We start from the raw sequence: 25,263 nt of genomic DNA, 5'->3' as shown, positions 1-25,263 counted from the left end.
AGGGGGACCCTTTTTCCCAGCCCTGTCATATGACAGCAGGGCTTGTGGTGGGAGCTGCACTGTGTGTGTTAGTCCACGGCCTGGCTGTCCAGCTGAGGACTGGGGCAGAAGCTCAGATGGCCACACAGAGGCTTCTCTGGAACTGCTGGAGGGGGTGTAGGCCTTTTTTTGCCCACTGCTGGTGTCTCAGATCACCTGGGAGGCAGGGCTTGGTTGCTGCCCACCCTCCTCCGCCTCACAGCTCAGTGACATGGAGGGGATAGCTGGGGGGCGGGTGGGCAGGGACCTGTGACTGGAGCCGATGGATGTGGCAGCTGTGGCAGAGCAGGTGGCCTTCCAGTGGATAACAGCGGTGCCCCTCCTCGTCGTTTAGCTTGAGACCACAGTCCTGAAAGAGGGACATAAAAACAGAAACGTGAACACACCACAAACACAATCAACAACCAAACGCACATGTGTGTGGCTTTGTTATAACATCTCTTTATAAGGAATAGTTTGAAATTTTGGGCAATAGAATTTTTCACAGTGTAAGATGAGAAGAAGGTACACTACAGACAGCAACCTGTTAGCCTAGCACAAAGACTGTATCTTTGGACAGAGCCAAGATAACAGTTTCTCCCTGTTTCCAGTCCCTGTGCTTTGCTAAGCTAAGCTAAGTTAAGCTAAGCTAACCTGCTGCTTGCTGAAGCTTCAAATTTAATGTGTAGGCATGACATTGTTATGGATCTTCTCATCTAACTCTCTGTCAGAAAGCAAAACAGTGAAGCCTACATCTGCTGAATTACCACATTCACTGTTGTCACAGACAGTGAATGATTACAAGTAAACTTAAATTTGTGAGAGTGAGTTGTTGCCCCGAATGAAAGGGCAATCAGGGTTCAATGAGGTGCAGGATGGATGTATGCATTAATACTGTGACTTCAGTCATGTGGATGTTTTACTGGACCCTCTGATACAAGTGACTCACATGTTCCCATCACAGACGGTGTGCAGGATCATCCTGAGAGAGTCCTGACGTCCAGAGGTAAAGAAATAAATATGAATGAAGCTGCATTAGTGCATCAGTCAGGCCCTGAGCTTGACTTGTGACTTGTGTATCTTTCTTTTATTTATTTTTTTTATTTCTTTTAAATTTCTGTGCAGGCTTGACAGGGATGGAAACACTACAAATTCCAGGCATTTATGAATGAATACATTGAACTCTGAGCCTGCGTAGAAATTCTGTTCATGTCTGAGAGGAATGAGACACCGGGCTGGAAAATTCACTATTAGAAATGAATTTTCACATTACACATGTGAATCTCAGCTCAGCACTGAATAATGTTAAAATAATTTATTTAAAAAAGAATAAGAAACCAATGGTGGAGGCTCCTCCAGTGTTACAGTATCTGAAAAATGTGTTTTCTTTTAAACACGTAAAGAATTTACCATCACCAGGATGATGGAGCTCTGGACTTTACCCTTCCTCTGTCCTCCAGAGCTCGGCTGAATGATTATCCACTGCTTACACAATAATATTTCTATGAAGTGAACTGTTAGCCATTCAGAGAAATTAGCAGGTCTTACCCTGCTCATGAGGACAGTAGAAATCCTCTGTTCCAAAATTCGGTGTTTACAATTTAGAAAAAAAAATGCAGAATCACTGCAGGGTGTTGATTTGCTTTATTAAACCTTTCTGTCACACAAAAAACCATCTGACAGGATGACTTGGGATTTCACAAGTCCCCAGCTGAGTTCAGGACTCACTGCTGGAATGTGCTTTGTCAGTGAGTCATGATGTTGTGCTGTAACCTTGGGTTGGTATCTGTCTGTGTGTTTTTTCTCTGTGTGTGCGTCTCATTCATTCCAGCGGTGATTCACACTTGACAGTGCAAAGTCTAGTCTCATCCCACGAATTGCAGCTCTTACCTGGGTTCACTGGGTTTACAGGACTAAGTGGATGTGCACCTGTGTGTTTGTGTATGTCTGTGTGTGTGTGTGTGTGTGTGCGTGTGTGTGTGTGTGTGTGTGTGTGTGTGTGTGTGTGTGTGTTTGTGTGTGTATCAACAGTGTAACTTGTCTGTGCAAATATTTGTGTGTGTTGTCTCATTCATTTCATAACGGCCTGAAAAGTTGAATCATGTGTGTGTGTGTGTGTGTGTGTGTGTGTGTGTGTGTGTGTATGAGGACAGCGTGCAGGTGGGAGGAGCAGCGGCTCACCTCACAGTGGTAACACTCCACATGGTAGTCCTTGTCCATGGAGACAACGCGGATGGTTTCCTCTGAGCCCTGGTGGAACGAAACACTGTCAGACCTTCACATTACATCAGTCTAGTGTCTCATTCTAGTGATGGTCCAATAAGCAGCAGGTCTGGCAACGCCAACACAAACAATTCGCCGACATGTAGTTAAAAGAGTGCTGTTGTACTCAATGTCAGCGCTCATGGAATGCCTCTTGTCCAATCAGATTACTCGGTCAGAACTAACTGTTGTATAATAACTGATGTAGGATTTCAGACAGATCATTTCAGCTCAGTTTTAAAGTTTTATTTCAGTTATTGTCTTTGTAAGTTTTATCTTATAACCTCACTGCTGTTGAGTTTATTTTCATAGAGCGTGACAATAATAGATATTAGTACTTAATATTATATATATATTATATTAATAGAAACCAAGATGATCTAATACCTGATACCTTGTCTCACATGAAACTATAAATCTTAAAATACTGTATATTTACTTTAAAAAAAAGACCTCATCTGATGTTTATCTTTAAATCTTTATAATCAAGCCTGTAAGTTCTCATCCTGTAAGGTAACTAAACTTTAACTCATTAAATCTGATATTTAACATTTAAGCTTTTAAACAAACTCATCTGTGCGTATTTAGTTGGTCGATTGGTTGTTCAGTTCAATACACTATGGTCCATTTGTTCAAACCAGGATGGATTTTTAGCAGATCATATTTCCTGGAGATAACAGTATGTGCGATGTATTGGAAGTTGCATGCATTGAGATGTGCTCCTGACCTGGGCTGGAAGGATAGGCTGGTTGCAGGAGGCGCACTTGGGAGCAAAAACCCTGTTATGGAAGAGACAACAAAATTTACAGATTGAAATATTCACACGTCTCTGCATAATGTAAATCACCTGACTTCTTACTCCACAATTTACACACATAAACCAAAATCCTAGTTCTAACAAACACAAAAATAACAGCCACAGAAGGAGAGTGAGAACCATACGTTTAATGTCTGTGTTGTTTCCATGTTTCAAATTTTCAAACAGCTTGTTTTCAAATTCCAGGCCATGCTCTGTCATGCAGTAATCACATTTTATCAGTGCAGCGTGCAGAGAGATGTTCTCCTTACGTGTGGTAGTCTTTGACACAGTAAATGTTATTCTCAACATCCACGGTGAAAGGCACTCCATCTAGACCCTCTTTACACACCACACAGCGGAAACAGCCTGGATGGTAGGACTTGCCCAGCGCCTGGAGGATCTAGACACCCACACACACGTAGAAAAAACACACAGCATGACAGTAAGACTTAGAATGAGGCCACTGAGTTCATGCCGTATCATGCAATGGACTGCCATCTGGCAGATTTCTTTAAGTCCAGATTAAAAACATAAACTCAGTGAGGGTGGTGTAATGTCATGTGGCAGGAAGAGCTTTGTTATTACAGATGCCCCTGTAAGCAATCAGGCCCAAGATTGTGAGCAAATGAAGATCAAAAATTAAATATACCAAGTTGGAATGCAAGCTATGTCTGCACAACACCATGGTAACTCTGCTTCACTCATGATAAACACAATAATGCATCAAGCAGATGCAGAAATTTATAATATTATTCATTCATGCATCTAGCAGCATGTCTTGCCAGTCCAGTTGGACAGAACGAGACACACTACTATGCACCCACATAACTCACATGGACTCTCTGCCTTTCATGTGATAAAGCTCTTACCATCTCCATGATGAGGTGACCACACACGAAGCACTTCTCAGCCGTCTGCTGGAAACCAGAGTACTGTTGGTGAGACAAGATACAGGATTATTATCATCCTCAGCTGTTAACACTGGAAATGTTTGTGCTGGCCATACAATCAGTAGATCACAACGTGCTCCAGACTTGATGAACATGTTAGACATGTTCAGTCTAAGAGACATCTATGGAGGGCGCTGTTGCGCTCTTCAAATTAACATAAGAAGGTTTCTTTCAGATTCCTTTGTCTCTCAGCTGACATGATCATGTTCAGGCAGTGATGAACTGTGGTGTCTAACCTAATACATTTTTACCAGCTACGACAGCGTGGCTGCTACTGATTTTTACCTGTGAGTCTGTGTGTGTGTGTGTGTGTGTGTGTGTGTGTGTGTGTGTGTGTGTGTGTGTGTGTGTGTGTGTGTGTGTGTCGTCATGGAGACACTTACTGTATCAGGAACTATCACAGAGGTAATTTTGACTACTTTGTCAGGTGTTTATACTGTCTGTCTGTCTGTGGACAGATTTTGTCACCGTGACAGCATCATAACTGTGCAAGAACCAGCAATCTCAACTACAGGTGTGTAGTTGAAATCAAAATGGGAAGGCTGAGTACAAAGATGGGTGCGGTCTGACCCATGAGCACTGAGTAGTCATAATCAGTACTTGGAACATCAACATGTTGATGGCGGCTGGTGTGATCCCATCACAAGATGTTCTCTAGTTTCATCTTTATGGTCTTGAAGGTGGCTTCTGTTGTTTTTCTACACTGCCATTACAATCATACAGTTGCATCCATTCACATTCACAATCTGCCATGTTTGGACAGTGAGTATCTCCACTCCACAGAAGAGTCTTCTGTGTGTGACAGGAAACAAAGCCGTCAACAGCTCCTTTCCCTTAAACCAGGACCGCAAGCAGATAATGAAGGTGACCATCTGCAGCTCACAACCCCCTTGGGGTCATGACCTGATGACTTTTGGGGAGGGGGGTGAAGGGAGACCAGGTGCAGGTGGTGATGGGCAGCCTGCCCCCTGCCCCTGACATCTCTCCTCCGGATCTACCATCTGCCACCACCTCCCCAACCCCTGAAACACCCTGGGGTGACAGGCCAGACTGTTCAAGTCTCAGCCATGAGAGGTAGGTGGAAGGAGATTAGTCTCATCCTGTCATCCAACCTCCATCATCAGTTCATCACTGATTACAAATAGGAAATACTAAAATTCCTGTTTTGCTAACAGTTAAACTCTAAGGGGAAGTTGCCTATAAATGGGAAGTCCTGACAGCAGATTGGGTCGTGTGTTATGAGGTTGTCTGGATTACAAAGCTGTTTTCAACAGTTATGTTACAGGAAGCTTTAGTAAGATATTTCCTCCATGTTCAGAATCAGCCTCTGTCACATATTAGTAATAGCATCACATACAGCTATAGTACACAAAACTTGCACATTTGCACAAGTAGCATCTTGTTGTGTTCATCATAAGTAAGTAAGTGAAGACACCATGAGAGCAGGCCCCATGTCTGCCCCATTAACCTGAAGCAGATGGACCTGAGAGCTACAGCTGTCCTGCATGCCTCCTCCCACTCTTAATTGCAAGTGCTGGGGAGCAGCACGTGGGGTAATTGAGCTCCTTGGGGAAATTTGGGGGAAATTAGTGTGAATTGGAGGGGTGGTACTGAACTCCTAATTGTGGCTGTGATGTCTGTTTCCTCTGGAGGGTTGCAGAATGCAGTTGGAGATCCTAATCCCTTGTTCTCTGCTCCACCCACTCCTAATTCACTCCACCATGAGACAATGTTGTGTTGCTATCAAATAATCTGCTCATCACACAACAAAATCAATCATCATAAATACACAGGTGACTTACCAGGAAATCCTCCTCACAATAAACCTTCCCGTTGACGTTGTAGAACGCTTTCCCTCGCAGCCTCCTCCCTGAAAAGAAAGACAACAAATTAAATCTACATTCTCAAGTATAGAATTCCAGAGTTTAGTTGATGTGCTGCTGCAGATACACTATATGGCCAAAAGTATATGGACAACCCTTGTAAAGTTTTTTTTTGGGGCTTTTTGTGCCTTTAATGTCTAGGACAGTAGAGAGACAGGAAACGGGGAGGCAGAGAGAGGGGGAATGACACGCAGGAAAGGGCCGTCCGATGCGGGAGTCGAACCAGGGGCCAGCTGCAGCGTGGACTGTAGCCTCTATATATATTTTGTGACGAAGTCCAGTTGATTCAAATACATTCATCACGATTAGTGGATTCGCTGGCGGGGTGAAATTGTCACATTGCGTTCCACTTTGGTGAACTTTCACAAGGCTGACTGTTAGCAAGCGAGAGTTAGTTATCGTAGCTTAATCAGCTATGTTGCATCTTCCTCTGTTGAAATAAGAAATGTTCCACAAAAGAAGTATGACTCAAATGACAGTTATGAGACAGGAAAGTTACTGTCACATTAGCAACAGTGCTATACGCAAAGAAGTTTGCTAAGTGACCGCTAGCTTGATAGCTTTATTTTCCTTCTTTTTATTGAACACAATGGTAGACAATGTCAAACAAAATGCCAAAGGAGTAATCGTAACAGTAGAGAGAAAACAGAGAGAGGAGCTACTGTGACTGAGCTAGCGAGTTAGCAGTTAGCTCACCGGCTACTGCAGTTCACCAAGCAGCTGTGCAGGTACAGTCACTACATCACCAGCACCAAGAGAACTACAGATTGATTTGGCTCTACCACTTCCTGGTGTGACCAGGATTTAAAATGCACCTGTGACAAACTGTGAGCAAAACCCTGCAGCCGCCAAGTCTTCCCACAAAAGTGGAGGCAGTATATTAAAGGCACATTCAACGGATTTACTTCTATATAGCTCTGTTCTGTCTAATAAATCAAAAATACATTTGTTTTCAAAGAAGATGTCTACTTCTATTACTAATATGTGTTATGATATGACTTCTTTGTCTAAAAAAAGAACAGACAAAGAAGAGAGGCACAAGCACACAATAGCAGAGCTGGTTGTTTTCTAAAATCCTGTATCTTAGTGTGATGGTCAAAATAGTGAATTTTAGATACAATTCTGTCAGACACACCACACTGAATAACAATTTCACACAAGTTCTGTTCACATCTGACACTCTACTATACGTCACAGTGTATGCCTCTTCCTTAATCTCTGTACTTTACAGCCACATGCAGCACGCTACCACAGAGCAGATGGCTGGCCGAAGGTAGGGCAACATTCTGCCTGTGCCCCCAGTTTAATTACTTCGACCATTGATCCCAACAGGAATCCATTCACAACCCATACACAATCAATACAGCAGGCTGCTTTCCAAACCTCCCCCCAGAATCTCTCCTCTTCCCTACTCGGCCATTGTGCCCTGCTCACAGACAGACCAACAATAGCAGACTGGAGGGAGGATGTCCCCAACTTTGACACATGCATGAACACAGGCAGTGCTGAAACAATTAGCATGTTGAAATGTATCAATGTGGTTATCCACTAAAAGCTTTGGTCACTTATCAAGACCAGACTCTTGCTGCTAATATTGGCTTTACTCATTTTTCCACATCATTATTATATGAAGACTTTCTTTGCTGCTGGTTAGACTGATGAAGCAATTTTGTCATTTTGTCATTTTTATTCTTTTATTTAAAGAAATATAATTAAGTATAATTAAATAAACAACCATTAGTTGGAGTTCTACATCATACAAATGCATCCAGTGAAACATGGCCACACCACAGTGGGCCCTGGTTCAGCACGCTGGGCTTGCCACTCAGGGGGAGAGTCTGAAGGCTGAGTTCCTCTGAGTGAGCCTTCATTCATCAGAATCTAAGTGTGAATCCAGTCTAACAAGGAAACTCTGCTGCGGGCTGGCTTCTGCAGCCCCCTGCCATGCATCCCTCACAGCTCGTCCATTCAAATTCATTTAACAGCAGCGGTGTCTCTCTGGCAGCGCGATGACTTCACCCGCGGCTGGCAGACGAAGCACACGGATCTCATAAATCTGCTGGATTAGTCAGATTTAATTGTCGTCCCGAGCCACCATTGATTTTATGGGTGTCCCAGCATGGGAAAGACGTGGCCCCCCCTCCTCTCTTTTTAACACTGAAATTTATGCAATCGCTGTATTTCACACACAAACACAGTGTCACAATGCTGGGAGATGGCAATACATTAACACCCACATAAATGGCTGGAGCGGCCAAGGAATGCTGTCCACACAATAGGTGAGACTTTTAAGACTTTGAGACTGAGCAGCAATTAGCATTTTGGTAGTGTGGAGCAAAGAGAAAAGCAAGACTGAGGAAGAACTCCATGTGAAGCAACTCAGGACTTTGGCAAGGCTAAACTTGCAGGAGCAGTGAGATTATAGTGAACAGTGCAGCAGCAGGGGCTGCGAGGTGTTGCTGTGTGCTCGTCTGTGGCCTCTGCTCTGGAGTTTGGGGTCTGGAAGGTGAACACAAAGGCCTCAGCGCTGATGACTGTGTGGAGCGCTGCTAGGGGAGCGGGCCGACTGAGCAAACGGGGACATTCTTTCTGCCTGAGGTCACTAGCTGGTCCCATTCAACCCCCCGCACCTCTCCAACACCCCTGCTCTCTGCCCGCTTCCCTCACCGAGAAAAGGAGGGGGAGGGCTCCGTGCCTGCCTCTCTCTCCTCTGGCCTTTTGTCACCAGACAGCGCTGAAGAGAAAATTAAATGCACAATCTCAAAATAGACCTTTATTTTTAATTATAACTGGTGAAAGAAACAAAATAAAATTCTTTCAGTGTGGATATACAGTATGTCAAATATATATGGATAAAACCTGACTGGGACTAAACAAAGTGGAAAAACAGAATAGTTCCTTTGGAACAGCTAACATAACTAAACGTGGTATCTTAGATGTATAAACCAAAGGCAGTTGCCTCAATATGATTAATAATGGTACACATGATGATGACTCATTTTCACCTCTCACTCAGTATGATCACAGTGTTACTGCTGAGGCTTTAAGACCCTGACCTCTGCCCCCCTTAATGCTGGTTTCTTGCAATTTTTGGTCATTTAGGAATTAGAGCTCATCCTGCAAATGCACTCATTTTGAATGATGTGTGTTGCCATGGAAATGAGAGTTGGTCTGGTTCAAGAGGATTGATGTGTCACCATGGCAAAGGTATTATTCAGCTAAATTTTCCTCTGGTACAGCAGCATGTTTGTGTTGAGCATGTTCACAAATAAACTCAAATGTGCTTGTTTCCCTGAACAAACCAGCAACATTTACTGGGAGAATCAAAGGCTGTGTGGACAAAGATATTGCACTACGGAGTTTAATTTCAGGAAATGTTTTTTTAATGAGTTTCCTGGGGGCTTCAAGCCAAAAACTTCAACACAGTTATTGAAGAAGGATGTTCCCCCTTGTTTTCTGGTCACAAGGTTTTGCTTCTTTTGTTGTTTCTAAGCCTGGATCAAAGTCTTGTTGGATGTGTTGGTAAGTCACAGGTGTAATGATGATATTACACACTTGATGCACTAGCAACTTGTGCCTTGCTTGCCTTAGGCTACATCCACACTAATACGTTTTAGTTTTAAAGCGCATCACTTTTGCTTCGTTTATTCCTGATGTCTACACTACTACGGATTTTTTAAGGCCCTAAAACGGAGACTTTTGGAAACGCTGCTGACCGCACTTTAGTTTGAAAACTACCAGGTTGTGTTGTAGTCTGGACGGGCAGCAACAGAGACCTTTGGAAAGGATGTCGCAGACAGTAACAGTCGCTCCCTGACAACCTGTGGTGAACGCAACATGGATAACAAAATACATGCGTTGCTGACCTTGCTGTTTTTGCTAGCAGCTGTTGTGGAGTTAAATTCTGCATTTTATCATGCTATAACTGCCTTTGCTGTTTCCTGCTTGTTATATTTCCTACAACAACCAACTGCGTAGACAATCTGCTTCCTGTTTATACCAGCACGCGCATACTCAGTGTATGGATGGAGACTATTTCTGATACAGAGCTAAAACACTCGTACTGACAGAGATTGTTTTCCTTTCTAAAATAAAAACGTATTAGTTTGGATGTGGCCTTAACCAAAGACTGGCTAGCACGTGTAAATGGCTATGGTTAGGGTCAAGGCTGGGGTTCAAGTCTGTTGATCTAGGTGGAGACGACATACGAAGGTCTACCTATGAGGCATTAAAAACAAAGCGTTAGCCAATGAGTGCAAAACTCTTCTTCTATGGCGATTGCATGTGAAAAAAAAAAAAAAAAACAGCTCTGGGATGGGAGCCGGCTCCCATCGTTGAACACATGACACTCCTGACATTTAATGCCGTTCTGCATCGACAAATGTTTCATGTTTGTTTTGAAATTAAGCCACACTTCCTCAAATCCTTCGTTGTTGTTCACGCTGACTGCCTCTTGCAAAAGCAAGCATTTTGCAAGACACGCGGAACTAAGCGGAAGGCATCGATAAGGGAATCTTTAAGCATAAAGGCAAATGATGTCAATGGATCGAACCACATGGAACCGGTTCTCAACTGGAACCGGTTCTCGATTCCCATCCCTAGTAGGTGGACCGTGGGGAATAAAACATTCAACCTATGAAACATTTCAAACACTGATGTACTGGGAGTTTCTGACTAGATAAATAATGTTCTACCTTTAACACATCTAAATTGTAAATGCTGCTAAAAAAAAAAAAGTGGGTTGCATCAGGTCACATTCCAAGTAGGTAGTATTTGTCAACGTCCTGTTGGTCATATGCCCGTTGATGTGTTTCAACATGTGATAACTGTTCCTCTTTGTGAAGGCAGCTTCCCTGTGCTGGACATATTCTTTTATCATTTTGAAAAGAGCTCCTCATCTTGACATGAAATTATGTTGTGTTTTTTTTAATACTCGGGATAACAACTGTAATCTCGGGCGGGGTGAACCTATGCTTTAAAAAAAACAAGATGGCATGGAACAGGCAGATTCATTGAATCTTTGCAATTGAACATACGACACGACACATCCTCAAACATGTAACCTTTGGCACTGCCTACAAGCTATTACATCTGACTCTGGCTGCACAATCGGGTTGTTTAGTCAGAATGAGTAACAGCTGAGCATCAGTCAGGACTTCCCTGCATCTACACTGAAAGAGCTCACTCTCGTGTCAAAATCAGGTTTCATCCTTCGGAAGCCATTTCCACTCAAATGCAGAGTAAAAGACAGCGTTCGAGAGGAAGTGTTTTCCCACGTTTTTATAATCTGTTGACATCTGCACTAACAGACAATACAACAGGATGTACTGTATTCTGTTATTTGTATTTTATCACTTCCATTACTTCTATGTTTTGTCACTGACAATAAAGAGATGTATTGCTCTTTCTCCTGTTGGAGGGAGACGTCATTCAGCCTCTGTTCTCTGTCTCTGGCAGAGAAACCACAGCTCTGGCCTGGATAGAAGGACAGATAAATGTGGTGATTTTCTCACAAAGGAGCTTCAAACTGGTCTTTTTTAAACCATGCCACGGTGAGTCTGAGCAGGCCTGTAGCCTCAAGAGTATTTCTGGTGAAAACCCAGCCGTGGAAAGTATAGCACAGGCGGCAGTAAGCATATTATCCACCATGAATGATGCAGCTCAGCACTAGGCCCAGTTACATATCACTCTGTTTTGATCAGCAATGACTGCCACACCCCTCGAGCAAGCCAAGCTAATATTGAAACCAAAACACATTCCAACATTGTCTTATGTCATCCTCTGATTACCAAACTTTAAGGCAGATTTACCCCCAATTTATCTGACAAGAGCATCAGGGACGAAGTGTGCTCTGGATCCGATGTTCAGCACAGAACATCGGGTAAGGTGAGTGGTTTACAGGTACGATTTTCATCTTCCAAACTGATTTCAGAAATGACTGGGGGCATTATGATAATTCTAAACCTGTTTGATATTTGCTCGAAATTGTCTTTTTGAGGCGACCAGAGTGTGACCGCGGTGGGCAATGAGAGACAGGTCTACAAAGAGGGAAGAAGGGAAGACTTCCAAAGTGCAGTCTGGGTTTAAAGTACAGGTGCAGGGAAAAGGCTAGAAATGTAGCAAGACCTGCAGAGGCTGACATATCCTCGACTGTGCAGAAAAAGAAGAGATGTGGAGAAGGAATGTTTGTGTGTTTCTCTGTGTAGTTCCCACTGGAAATGTAATGGTAATAATATCCTCTTGTTTATGATGCAATGTTATTTTGTAGACTGAGCGTGTTTGGGATGTGAATGTAGATGAGCTGTGAAATTTCCGCTCATGTATTTTTATACATTTCAGACCAGATTTTAAAACTCCTAAAGTCTGAGTCTGCCTTGTTTCAGTCACTGTGACCGTTACATTCGCCCATATCATGCTCATGAGGACATGGACTGACAGTTTGGTAATGCAGCTGAGAATGCAGACTAACATTTCCAAAGAGCAAAACAATACTGAGGCGTAATGCAGTTATAGCCTACAGATGTACCCACACTGGCAGGTGATGTCTGCCGTGGAGAGCAGCAAAAATTCATCTTCAGTCAACTTTTCCATTCCAACAAATGAAGACCTGAGGCACTGTGATTGACACTGGCACCACTTTACTGGTAACAAACACACATTCATTATTTTTGCCATCTTGTTATAAGTATGTCTCATGTTTTTTGATGTCTTACTGACAATAGTATCAATCATTTACTCAAAAAAAAAAAATTTACTCAGATTAGTCACTAGTGAAAATATTGAGCTGCAGCTCAAATCATTCAATAACAGAAGAGGAGGAACTCAACTATACAGCTACAAGCAAACTAGAAAGGTTAAATCGAGAGTGTCGAAAATACAAAACTGCTACAGGCTTGTTGGCTGACAGCTCACTGACCACCTGCCAATGAAAATGCTTGGCAGTATCTGACGAGATACTGACTTTCATAACAATATATTCACAGACTGGTATGTCTTATCTTTTTACAGAATCTTAAAGATAGACTTAATGTGATTTATATTACAGCTTACACAGTACTACCTTATTTTTATCACAGTCCAATTATTTCTAATGACACTGCTGTAATGAGTGTGCATGTAAACATACTGTATTACTCCAGAAACATAACACAAAGAACTGAACATTCCCTTTTTTCCAGCTTTCTCATTTCCACTGCCTGGCAGGTGCAACTGGTGGTGGTGAATGATTTGAGAAATTCAAGACCCTGAGCTCTCTTCTGCTGCCAGTGCTTTCAGAGGCCGCTTGGATTACTGTAACAGAGAAATGAGTCATCAACCCTGCGGTTGACAGTCTGCTCATCCAGCCTGAAGCAGTGTGTTTATTTTTTTTTTTATTTTATCCGGAGAAGGCGTGCATATTTTCAACAACACCCTGCCTCACAGTCACACAGAAATATATATTCACTCCAGTTAACACGCATATATGTGGGAAAATATATTCAGTGGCAAACTGAGGAACGACCAAACTTCTCCTTCTGCTACAATTTCAGCTGCAAAGGGACACACATTCAGTAGTAGATGTGAGAGGAGGAAGCACAGCTGCAGCCTTAAATGCTATAACTGTGTCTATTTATATCTATATATGCATGTCTACACATTTATACGTGCACTTCTCCGTGCATGTGCCGTTTAATGTGAGCCCCATGCCAGGGCTGCCCCCTCTGATAAGCAGGTCTGGTACACTTTGTGACTGTCTGATTGAGGTCCTCCAGGGAAGGCCGGCTGAAGTGGAGGGGGGTAGTTTGCATTCTTGGCCATTTCATGAAAAAAGGGTGCAACCATGGGAGTAAGCCAAGAGGAGGGCTCAATTATGCATGGTTAAACAAAGCCCAAGGCTACCAGCGAGCAATGTCTCAGCAAACTCGGCCTCACTCTGGAGCTCCAGACTCCAGGAGAACCCTACTCAGGGGCACAGGAGAAAAGAAAGAAACAACAAAAAAAAAACAAAAAAAACAAACAGGGACGTAAGAACGTAGCTCCTGATAAATCACTGGATCGTGTTATGACAAGTGCAGGCACATTGAAACCAAACTTCTCAGAGACCTTCAAAACTCTGCTTAAAAGCAAACATTTCCATTCACATGAGGTCAAATGATACATCGCAGTCTTGTTACCAATAAACCATCTTGAGAGCTGAGATGGCCTGTGAAGGCCGACTGAGCACAGAAAAGGACTCGTTAACTTATCACAGGCACGATTTCTCCGATATATGCAACAATAATTCTCTGGGGAGCCGTCTGTGGTTTTTGTCTAACAGCGATAGTCCTACATAGCTATTTTATGATGTAACTACCACCTCCCCAGTGAGAAATCCAGTCACTCTTTAAGAGCATCTTTAGTCCTCAGAGGATCTTACAGATATGATGATGAGAACCAGTGTGTTTACTTGGTTTCAGCACTGAAAGCTGACTTCTACACAAACCCTAAAAACATAATTAGGCACACTGAAACAGCAGTTACACCTTTAACCAGGTCGGAGGCTATTTTTCCACAGCAAACCCCACAACTTCAGCAACTGGACACTCGGCATCTGGCCCCTCTTTCTTCAGACACACAATAAATCGGAAAGTATGTGGCTTTGGTTACATGTAAATTATAGGCAGTTCCTCCAGAGCCGGAGTGGGTGGGGTGGAGGATCAGTATCCATGTATAGTGCACATATGAATGGAGGCAACCTGGCTAAAAAGCTCTTTCCCGACATCTTCCTCTTGTTTCCCGGGGAGAGAGAGAGGAGGGCTGGAGTCGGGTGACAGCGACGTCCAAAAAACACACACACAGATACACACACATAAAACCCATACTGTACTTTGAGCTGAAGAACAGATTTAATTACAGTCTTAAAGACTAAATAATGTCACCATTTCCTTTCTTTATGGCATTATTAGCTTGTTCCTGCCACAGAGAGAAGTGAGCTGCCCTGTGATTCTACTGAGCAGACTTCTGCCTGAGGTTTTTTTTAAGCAGCAGATGTTTTGATCCCGACTATCACACTACCTCAAACAGAAAGCTGGTGATACTAATGATGATATTTCAGCAGAGACAGCAGCAGCTGATTGCAAGAGCAAGGGAGTTAAAAAAAAAAAAAAAAAAAGAAAAAGAATCCGCAGACAGAAGGTGGAGACCCTGGACACAAACTGAAGCAGAACCAGCGGCACCACACTGTCCCCACTGTTTTCCATGGTTTCTGAGAATGACTGACTGACTGGCTGCCTGTAAACCGTGGGATGTATTTAAAGCATAAATACATAAATATAACAAGCAAACATTTTTCCAGTGATTAAAAGCATGTGTTGTACTGTGCTCATTAACGGCTGTTTTCTTCAGCTGGAGGAACAGTTGACTAGTCTGATATGTGTAGGTGATATTAAGAGTGGGGGCATCATTTTCCTGGGCCAGAACCAGAAAAATACTGACAGAAAATTGCGACAAAAAGGGTGTATGACACTGAAAAAGCTGTACAGGTTTGTGTAATCTAACTTACTGAAATAACAAGTCTTAGATGAACATTTACTCGCTCCTAATGAAAAACATTAACCTCTCATAGCAACTGCAACTTCCAACCACTTTGTGAGATGAAAGAAGATGGGCGCATGCCAGTGTTTGAAAAGCAACAAGTTAGTAATGGCCTTTGCCCACTTATCAACAGTCAGATGCTACAGCTGCAGGTGTGGCAGTGATGCACACTCCAATAAAGGTGCTTGAAACCACTGCCGCAATATGCATAAAAATAACACTCCTTCTCAGAGTCGCAACACTCTGAACACACAGATGTCAAACACATATGTTTAGACTCAGTGCAACTATCACTTTCCAAGAATATCATTATCTCCAATGTCTATTGCAAATAAATGTCTATAAATCCACTCAGGAATCATAGAAAAGAGACGCTCCTTATGACTACACAACTGTATCAAAATTAGTCATTGATAGTTTTATGTACATACATAGAAACAGCTCATTTGACATACTTTTAAACGGTGCCAACTCGCGAAGGTGACAGTTTTGTCTGCGGAGATCAAATATAGTACAACAGCTGTGATTTCAAAGGGGCCATTTATTAACAGGCAGTTAATAAGAATTTTGTCAAGCTGGGAACACTGTAGGTCTGGTCTACCCGCCTGGTCTCCAAACATACAGTAGAAAGCAGACTGTGGGGCAAACTGTCAGTGTAAATTCACAGAGTGATGCAACACTGATGCTAGAATGCAAATAAAGGTGTCAGCGCACAGTTGTCTGCTGCTACAGTCATGCCAGCTGAATGCAGGTGGGTCCATCCACATTTGCAGACTGGATGGTGAATCCGCTTTTATTGACAATCTTACTTACCACAGGAGCAGCAGGTGAAGCAATTTGTGTGATACAGGTTCCCCATGGCTTGGCAGGCTTGGCTGGCTCCATACACACCCTTCCCACATTTGACACAGATACCTGTAAAACACAAGAGATCAGTTAGTTCTGTTATGTATGCTGGGTAATCTATCTATATGCAACAATAAAATAAGAGCATCTTATCGTTTGTCTTTGTGAGATTTGAACATTGTCAGAATGACACGATTCTTTGACTCCAAAGCAAAGAATAAGCACTGATTTACCTCTGGTTTATAACTTATGTTATAACCTGTTTGAGACCGAATTGATGTTTAACTAGCTTGTACTATTCAGTGAAGATAATGTTTGCTGCAGCGCTTGTGGGCACCATGAGAATCAAACAATTGCTGGACATGCTGCAAGCTTTACTGGAGCTTTGCAGGAAAGCTGATCAAAAAAAACCCCAACTCTGCCAAACCTTGTGTGCATTCCTTTAATTATGCAACACTCAAATTAAATGTGAAAATGACTAACCTGCTTCAAATATCAGCACTACTGTATTTCCACAGGCAGATTTCATCCCTTGTTCTCCCTGCATCTTTTGATGGTCTTTGAAGACCAACACCACAATGAAATTCAGAGATGTCAACGTAAGTCAGGCTCCCAGACATAAAACATGAAGCAGACTATTACAGATGCACAATTATGCCTTTGATGAAAGGTTAAAGGTTTTTTCCAAATTTCAGTTTGTGATTATTAACTCACAAGAAATATTTCTTAATGTGATTTCATTTCCAATTGCAGAAGTCTAACCTAAACGTCTGACATTTCCATGCATTACATCATACTGTTTGAAGGCAGACTGCTTCAGGAAAGCTGATCATTATATTAAAATATGCTGAAAGGAAATGCAGAGGACGTACGGGGATTGTCAGGAAAGGCCAGAAACACACTGTTTTCAAAAAACTTTATGTGCTTTTTCCTTTTCACGAGAAGCCCTGAATTGACTTTTAAGTGCATTTTAGTCTTTGCAGGTGGTAAGTTTTGACTAAACTGTGGTATAAAACATTTGTACTGCATATATATGAACACTCAGCGAGCTGGTAGTCTGTAGCCTTTTCTGGTAGCCTTTACAGATAAGGATAGTGCTGTTTCCCCCCTCTATTTTATCATATTTAGAGCCATTACCAGGATTTTAGAAATATTGAGGTCAAGAGTCCAAGCTCCCTCAGTGCATCCCCATCCACAACTAAGAACACTTTGTGCAGCTGCAAAAAATTCTGTAAAGATTTCTTTCTGCTTCTTATCTAAACAATATATCATGAACAGCTTCAAAGCCCCTGAAAACAAGAGAATAGGAACATTCTCAGTTACGTTAAACTAACTACATAATAAACTGTCCATGTTGTTTGATCAGATTTGACTGACAGCGCTGGCAACATGAGCAAAAACCCCACCACTGTGATTAGATTGTGATTCAAGTGTTGCTAAACTATACTGAAATAATTGACATCGCCTCTTTCCAACTGGGCCATGTTGCCTTCAAACTAGTGACAGGAGGACAGAGAGACAAAAAACAAAAATACAGAAACCTTTCATGTAAAATAGCCATAAATGCAAAAGCCCAAATCTCAGAAACAATACTGATGACCTTTATGACCTTCATGCTAGCTAAAAGCAGAACAATACTGATATGTTAGTTTTTGAGGGCTGCACGGTGCCTGCTCCCACCTGTGCAGCAAGTTGTCTACAGTGGAAGGTGCAGGTCAGGGGAGAGTTTCACTGGTGTTACTGGGGTTTTTCCTCTCGCTAAGGGGAACCTCGACATAAGTTGTCATGGTGGGAATAATTTTAATGAACAATTCACTTTGATAGTCTGTCTCCGGAAGTCAAATGACTTGACTATCTGATCGCAATGTTGCAATTTTACCATTACAAGGACTGTCACTGCCCGACCCAGCTATCCACAGGTACATGAGAACTGCATGTAAGCCTCAACTAAACCAACTACACAAAGTACTGTGACCTTTAGTGAAGAAACTAGATTGAAGGGGAAAAAAAACAGTGGCTAAAAAGTATTTGGAAGCAGCAGACTAACAATCTCCAAACTCTCACGCACAAGACGACCTCCACCGGGGTCACATTCCTCAGGGAGTGCAGGGTCAAAGCCTGGGTGGGGTGAGTCCAGGGTCACACTGCCTACAGGACACAAGATCTCACAAGATCCCAACATGGGAGCTGCACACGAACACCCCCTCCTCCCACAGACAGATTATTACATTTACTTATCTTTAAAACACACACACACGTCTCAGGATAGATTCAGAGCGAGGATACACGTTCTGTGACGCAAACGTGGAATTCCCTAGCTATCTGAGGCAATAATTTCCCTTTCATAACACCTCCAGTGCAGTCTGTGACATTGTAAAAATAACAGATAAAGGACAAGGGTACAGGAAAACCATCCAAAGGTTACATGTCTTCCCTTTAAACCAGAGTTGTTTGTACAAATTAATTTCATCAGAATCAAAAACAAATATTGGCGTTTCCTGCTGTAACCTGAACTCATGACCACACTCCTGCACTTAACAAAGATAACGGAACGAAACAGGTGATAACAATGAACAAGTTAACTTTAAATGATCAAAACTGGATTAACAATATTTCCAAAATAGAAGTTTATGATAGTAAACAAAGTGGATAAAAACTAGTCAATCAGGAGTTAAAACAAGGCCTCTAACAGACAGAAACAAGCCAGCTGATCATAGCCGTCAATGATGAATGAATCAGTTACTGTTGTATATTAATTCTTTGAAAATTAGTGATACGACTCCTGACAGTGTCTGGTTCAGTGTAGGTGTAGGTAACCTATCTGTTTCTTATTCATCACTCAGGGGGACATGAGGCCACCTGATGAACAGAAAACCTTTCAGGCTCAATTAGTCGATGACTGTAAATAAAAAAAATGCTGTCTTGTCAGCAGGCTTTTCATTACAAAAATATCCTCACAATGATCATTCGCTCCCAGTAAATTAAACATGCTGCATTCTTAATCAGAATTTATCAAGTGTTTAAGTCTCTTTAGTAATTTCATCCAGTGTCACATGTAGCTTTCTTCTCTGACTTCAGCAGCACATATAGCTTAACATTTAACTGTTATAACAGAACCAGTGTTACATTTAGTGAAGCCAGACTGAATTCACTTCATGATACAGGCCCCTGAGCATCTTCCTCCATGTTCATATGAGCTGTTAGTTCCTTTTCTGTCACTGCATCAGGACGCCATACTTCCCTTTCTGGGTATTTGCATTGACTAGAATGTACATAAACATGGACAAGCTTCTTTAGATGCATTAGCAGTAATCTTAGGCTTTTTTAATATTGATTTTTTGTTTTGATATACTCATGTGGTATTACTTAACCCCTTGCACAACTGAATTAATACAAAAAACATGATTAATAACAAAAATGATACTTAAAAGAATACGAGTGCTACTGCTAACTGCAGATGGGTGGGGTAAAATACAGTCTTGCACCTTCCATCAGTACGAAATCCAAGCGATTTACCCTAAAAACACAAAGTATATTTTTTGATTGTGTGATGTAAATGTTAGTCACTACTACAGTATGTTCTTTGTGTAATGATTTCTTTGTTTTAACTGCTGTTATCTTGTCGCCACACTGAGCCCATTATGTCGGCTTGACAAAAAGGTTTCACCTGGACCAACCAGGTACACCAAACTCTCTTACACAGTTGACGGATAGTGTACAAGAATGATGACAGAAATATGACAGTGGTGTATTTGTTTCAGTCAAACAACCAAGATGTTTTAATTGGAATGTGAGAGTTGAGACAGCTTGTGTACCCAAGATAACAGGTCTGTGTTTTTTACCCCTCAAAGCTTCGTGTCACCATGTATGTCTACTATTATGCACAGCTGGTTTCAAGCTGTATTGTTTAAAAAAAAAAAAAAAAAAGCCCCCTCCTTACTTTCTTAGGTCTTATCTTATTTCTTTCCCACAGAATTAATCTATGGCTGTGCCATTATTGACATGGTTTTTCGGCTTTCTACCCAACGGCTAAACTGAAAAAGTATGATTTATTTATACAGCTATATCGATTTATCTCCGTTATGTTATTCCTTCTGGTTGCAACTATGCTGCACTTACACTTTACACCACTGTACACCATGTGCTGAAAAGAACGTCGAGGTTTAATTTATCGACATGGAAACTCGCTTTGTCAGGAGTTAACCAATGAAAACAACCATAAATAGGGACAAACATCGGGCGTAAGAGTCAAAATGTGATGTGTTATGATTTCCACACATGCTAAAAGCCCCAAAGGTTTTTGAGAGTGAGGATGTGGTTATCATTTTACAGGACAGCGAGGAAATCTCTGAAGCACTCGTGTTATTCATTTCAAAACAGGATGCTGAAATCTCTCATGTGTCCATTTCATAACATGTCCATATGGCAAGGACAGAATCTTCTGCATTTTCATGGGTTAAAAATAAAACACTTGATCACTTGATGCACATACATTCTTCCACCAGTGGAAATTATACACTATTGTTAAGATTAACCCCTGCTCAATATAGGCTTGTTGTTATGGAGGAGCTTATCTAATGTGGAGGATCAAAATCTTTCTGATGTAATGGTGACATAACGTGTGATTAGAATATATTAATAATACAATAATACATGACATCATGTCTCTGCCATCACTGTCAACAACACAGAACGTGCTGTGAGTTGTAAAAAAGGTCTGCACAGCCCCATTCATGAAACTTTAAAGACCACTCGGCGTGACTTTGACTCCTTACTCCTTATCAAACCAACCTGCAAAGTTATGAACAGGTTACATGAGAGTGGTCAATAACACAAACAGAGGGTTAAATCAATAGTAAGATTAACTGCAGATCGCTAGTTCAAAATGTTGCCATGTACTTTAAAACCTCTGCATGTCTTATAGGAGTGATTCAGTTACCACAGGTTAACAAACCCTTCCAGGACAAAATAATAAATAACAAGCAGCCTTTCCAGCATACGAACCTAACAACACTTCATCAGGAGAGAGGTTCTCACTTTTCACAGTATTTCACACATCAGAGTATGTTGTAGGCTTAACACGAAAAGTGAGACTTAGGAAAATATACATCTAATCTCATGTCAGCTGCTGTTTAGCGCACAGTATATTCAGAGTCAAAAGGAGGCTGTAGCACAACACACAGAGCAGGCCAGTGTGCTGTTGTCCACAAGTCAGCATGTGTGTGTGTCAGGCATGTGCATGACTACTGCCATTATAATTCTGGGCAGGTGATCAGACTTGACCCCCACCAACTATGTCTGGCCCGCCAGCCAAGATCGTGTGCCAAGTGTCTGGTGTTGCCCGACTCCCCACTGGCTGGTTAATGAACGGCTTCGCGGGGGAGTCAGGGCGGGGTGGTGGTGGTGGTGGCGGAGGTGGAGAGGAGGGGAAGTAAAGGGGTGGGTTGGGGTGGGCCTCAGTCTGCTGCTTCAATTGCAGGCCTGTATCGGGCCAGCTGTTGATTCACAGCTCCTTCGCCACCACAACAAACAGAGGCCACACAAGGGCCAGCCGGCAGAGCAGAGCAGAGCAGTGTGGGACACTGGCAGGCAGTGCTGCACCCCCACCCCCCGCCCACACCCACCCCCCACCCCCACCCCACCCTACAAGAAAAAGCCCTGGCGATCAATTTCTCCACTGTCGCTACAGAAACAGAGCTGTCTCTATTGGGCTCGGTGTGTGGAGCATCTGACTGCATTCTTCTCTCTCCCTCCCTTTCCTTTCTCTCTCCATCTCTATTTCCACCCTCTTGCTTCTTTCTCCATCAACCCCCCACCCTCCTCCCCTTAGCTGTCTTCCTCATCTTTCCCTCCTGTCCTCCATCCTCCTTCTCTCACCTGCTTCTCCGGAACAAATCAACAGCTGTCTCAGCCTCACTCTGAGCAAGTGCACTGGCTATAAAACAAGCCACTGTTCTCCAGCTTCAGCCATTTGTCTGGCTGCTAATTCAAAAGGTAGACAGCAACTTCCTCAGCAGCCATTCTGTAGCGGTGTTACTGCTGCTGAGACAAACCTATTTGGTCTCAAAAATCACAACAAACATACAACAATGTTCAATTCCTGAAAAAAATTAATAAATCTTTAAAAAGCCTAAATCCAAAGAGGAAGGCACACTTCAGCCAGCAAATGCTTTCATTCCAAAATGCCTTTCAGATACCATGAAGTCAAACATTTTCAGTCTGGGTGGCCCCCAGTGTCAGATTCACATTTCTACTGTCACTCTCAAATTGCACTTGAACATAATCTATACTCCATGCTACAGAGGATAACTGCATTTTCAACAGATCCAGACCACACTGCTCTGGGTGTCTGCTCCGGCAGAACAGAAGGTTCCATTCAGCGAGGTGCAGCACTGTGCAAATTTTGGCTCTGCCAAGACAGAAATTAGTATTGCCCCGCAAAGCCACTCTTATCTGCCACAGAGGGACCTGTTAGTGGTTATGTAGCACTTGCATGATGCAAATAGACCTTGCAGAGATGACAAACCTATAAATAAACCATTCCTGCACACTAGACAATTTCTTTGAATTCAAAATTCAGTTGGTTGTAATACAGAGAAAGTTACGCATGACATTTCATGCTATTAATATAACTACTTGTTTGTTCACTTGGTGCCATAGAGAATTGTTCGTACTCAGTGAAATAAAATAAAACAATGAAGGGAGACGCTGCTCTTTTCAGCTGAAATACAATTTTGGTCTTGAAACTTGCTTTAACTGTAAATGAGCAAAACCTTCTGAGATGCACTGCAGGGACTTCCCACATACCTGGGAGATCAAAGACAGTGTAGGGAAAGCGTCAGGGCCAGAGCATCTGAGCCTTACACAGGCATCTGAGGTGAAACTTTATGGCAGCTGAAAACATGTTGGTTTGACTGATCTGGGACTGAGGTGTTTTGACCAAATGGGTTATTTTACATCAATCAGGTACCCACAGTTCACGAGCAAAGCATGTCAGACTCTCAATGAAATGACCATTTACACATAACATTTTCCTAAATCACCTGTTAGTTGATGCCAGACCTGTAGTGGTCTATGTGTACAAGTAATTGGGCAAAGTGTTCGGTGAAGCTTTGGTTTTTATATTCATGCCTAACAGCAAGTTTTAAATGAGACTCCCAGAAGTAAATGAAAACAAACCTGCAAATAATATTACCTACCAAAGTATTCCTTTTTCATGTGCATCTCTAACTCCTTTTCCAGCTCCAGGGTGAGCGCCTCCAGCCGCCTCTCTGCCTGGCTTGGCCCACTGTCTCGGCTGGGGGTCACCTGGTAAGGTAGCTTAAACCTCTGGCCCGAGGAAGCTGTTTTTGAGGACATCCCATAACTAAATGATGATGGTGACCCCGCGGTCATCTCCGCAGTCCCTCCCGTCTGAACTGACTGCTGTTGGGGCTCAGGCACCGCCGAAAGCCCCTGGAGATGGATGCGATTTTGGATCCCGTTGGAGTCTCCAAACTCCTGTAGCAGCGTATCCTCGTGTAAACTGCTTCCCAGCATCGACGACCTGGGTGAGGGCAGCTGCAGATCAGGGTAGGTGCTCATAGACCCCCTGGAGCTGCGGGAACTTCTAGAGCTGTGACTGGAGATGCTGGACCGGGGACTGACCACACAGTTTGCGGTGGTCCCCGGTCTTGCGCTCCCGTCCTGGCTGCAGATGCTCGAACGAGGACTCGCCAGCGGCGCTGCGTGTAAAATCGCCCCCTCCAGATCATGGTTGACCACAGGCCCGTACCGTGAGTCAGAGTAACTGGACCTCGGGCTGGTGGTGAAGGAGTACTGGCTCGCCGTGCTCGACCTGGGGCTGGTGTGCCTCTGGTCGTAGCCCATACTGATGCCGCTGGTGCGGTTGCTGCTGGGCTTGCTGCAGCAGTCACAGCTGTTGAGGCTGGCCCGGGGGCTGGAGTGTTTACTCGTGTCGCTGGCGGTGCTTGCATAGCTGGATCTGGGACTGAGGACACTGTTGCCCTCACAGTGAACCAAACTAGACCTGGGGCTCGTGTACCTGTCCTGACCCGGTACCACCAAACTAGTGCGCGGGCTGCTGATGCTCGACCTCGGGCTGGCATGCTTGCTCTGCTCCTGAGAAGACAGAGAAGATGCCAGGCTGGACCGAGGACTAGTGGCGTTGTACCTCCCGTCGTGGCTGCTGGTGATGCAGACACTGTTGCACCTGTTGCCGGGGAGAGCCACCGGTTTGTTGAGAGGCACGCCGTCGAAGGCGGAGCCGGTGCTATACCTGTGGCCCTGCACCTCCAGAGAGTACCTCCTGTGCCTCTCGGAAGCGCCCGTGTAGCACGGCAAAGCCACTTCGGATTTGGTGCAGCAGCCCTCCTCACTATAAACCGCGTCTCTTTGAGGGGCACAAAAATCCACAGGAACGGTCCGGTTGCAATTCACTGGGCGCACTGGAGCCGCGTTGTACACTTTATTTCCAGACGTGAAATTCTCTACTGTGTGATGCTGCTGGTGAAGCACAGAGGTACCATTCATTGGCTTACTTTTATGCTCTGCTACTGCCGGAGCCGAAAAGTCTAAATCGGGGTTAATCACCAAGTCTCTCCTCGAATTGTACATCCCGTCTTTATATGCATCGTACAAGGAAAGGTCCTCCATCAATTTACTGGCCCGGAGCCCCAAATCTTCCTGATAATGCTCCATGTTGTGCTCCCGAGGCGAGAAACAAGTTCAGAGTGTGCTCCGCTCCGCGAGCCAAACTAGCGAGCACCGCGGAGCACTAATTGCATTTCACATGGAAATCAAAACAAAACGCCGCGGTACAGCCGTCGCTCATTTACAGAAAAGCACCAACGTACTCAGAAACCTCCACCGTGTGCCGCATCGTCTTCTTCTGCTTTGCCCCCTTCTCCGAAAAAACAAACTCTTTCTCACAGTTTCAGCCGACAGGGATACG

The 25,263-nt window shown here is 43.3% G+C and overlaps 1 protein-coding gene across 1 annotated transcript; it reads right to left on the bottom strand.

Moving 5' to 3' along the window:
- Positions 1–235: 235 nt before the first annotated feature.
- Positions 236–25,263, bottom strand: wtip (WT1 interacting protein). The gene is made up of 8 exons (XM_022744391.1): positions 23,510–25,263; positions 16,278–16,379; positions 5,832–5,899; positions 3,949–4,011; positions 3,349–3,479; positions 3,008–3,059; positions 2,200–2,268; positions 236–388 (listed from the first exon to the last, which is right to left on the bottom strand). The coding sequence occupies exons 1-8, from the start codon at positions 25,008–25,010 to the stop codon at positions 236–238; spliced, it is 2,139 nt and encodes a 712-aa protein (XP_022600112.1). The 5' UTR covers positions 25,011–25,263.

The sequence above is a fragment of the Seriola dumerili genome, unplaced genomic scaffold, assembly GCF_002260705.1.
Source record: "Seriola dumerili isolate Sdu_G_001 unplaced genomic scaffold, Sdu_1.0 BDQW01000003.1, whole genome shotgun sequence".
Taxonomy (NCBI): Eukaryota; Metazoa; Chordata; class Actinopteri; order Carangiformes; family Carangidae; genus Seriola; species Seriola dumerili.
Note: the sequence above shows the minus strand (reverse complement) of the source record. Positions and strands in the feature narration are given on the sequence as shown.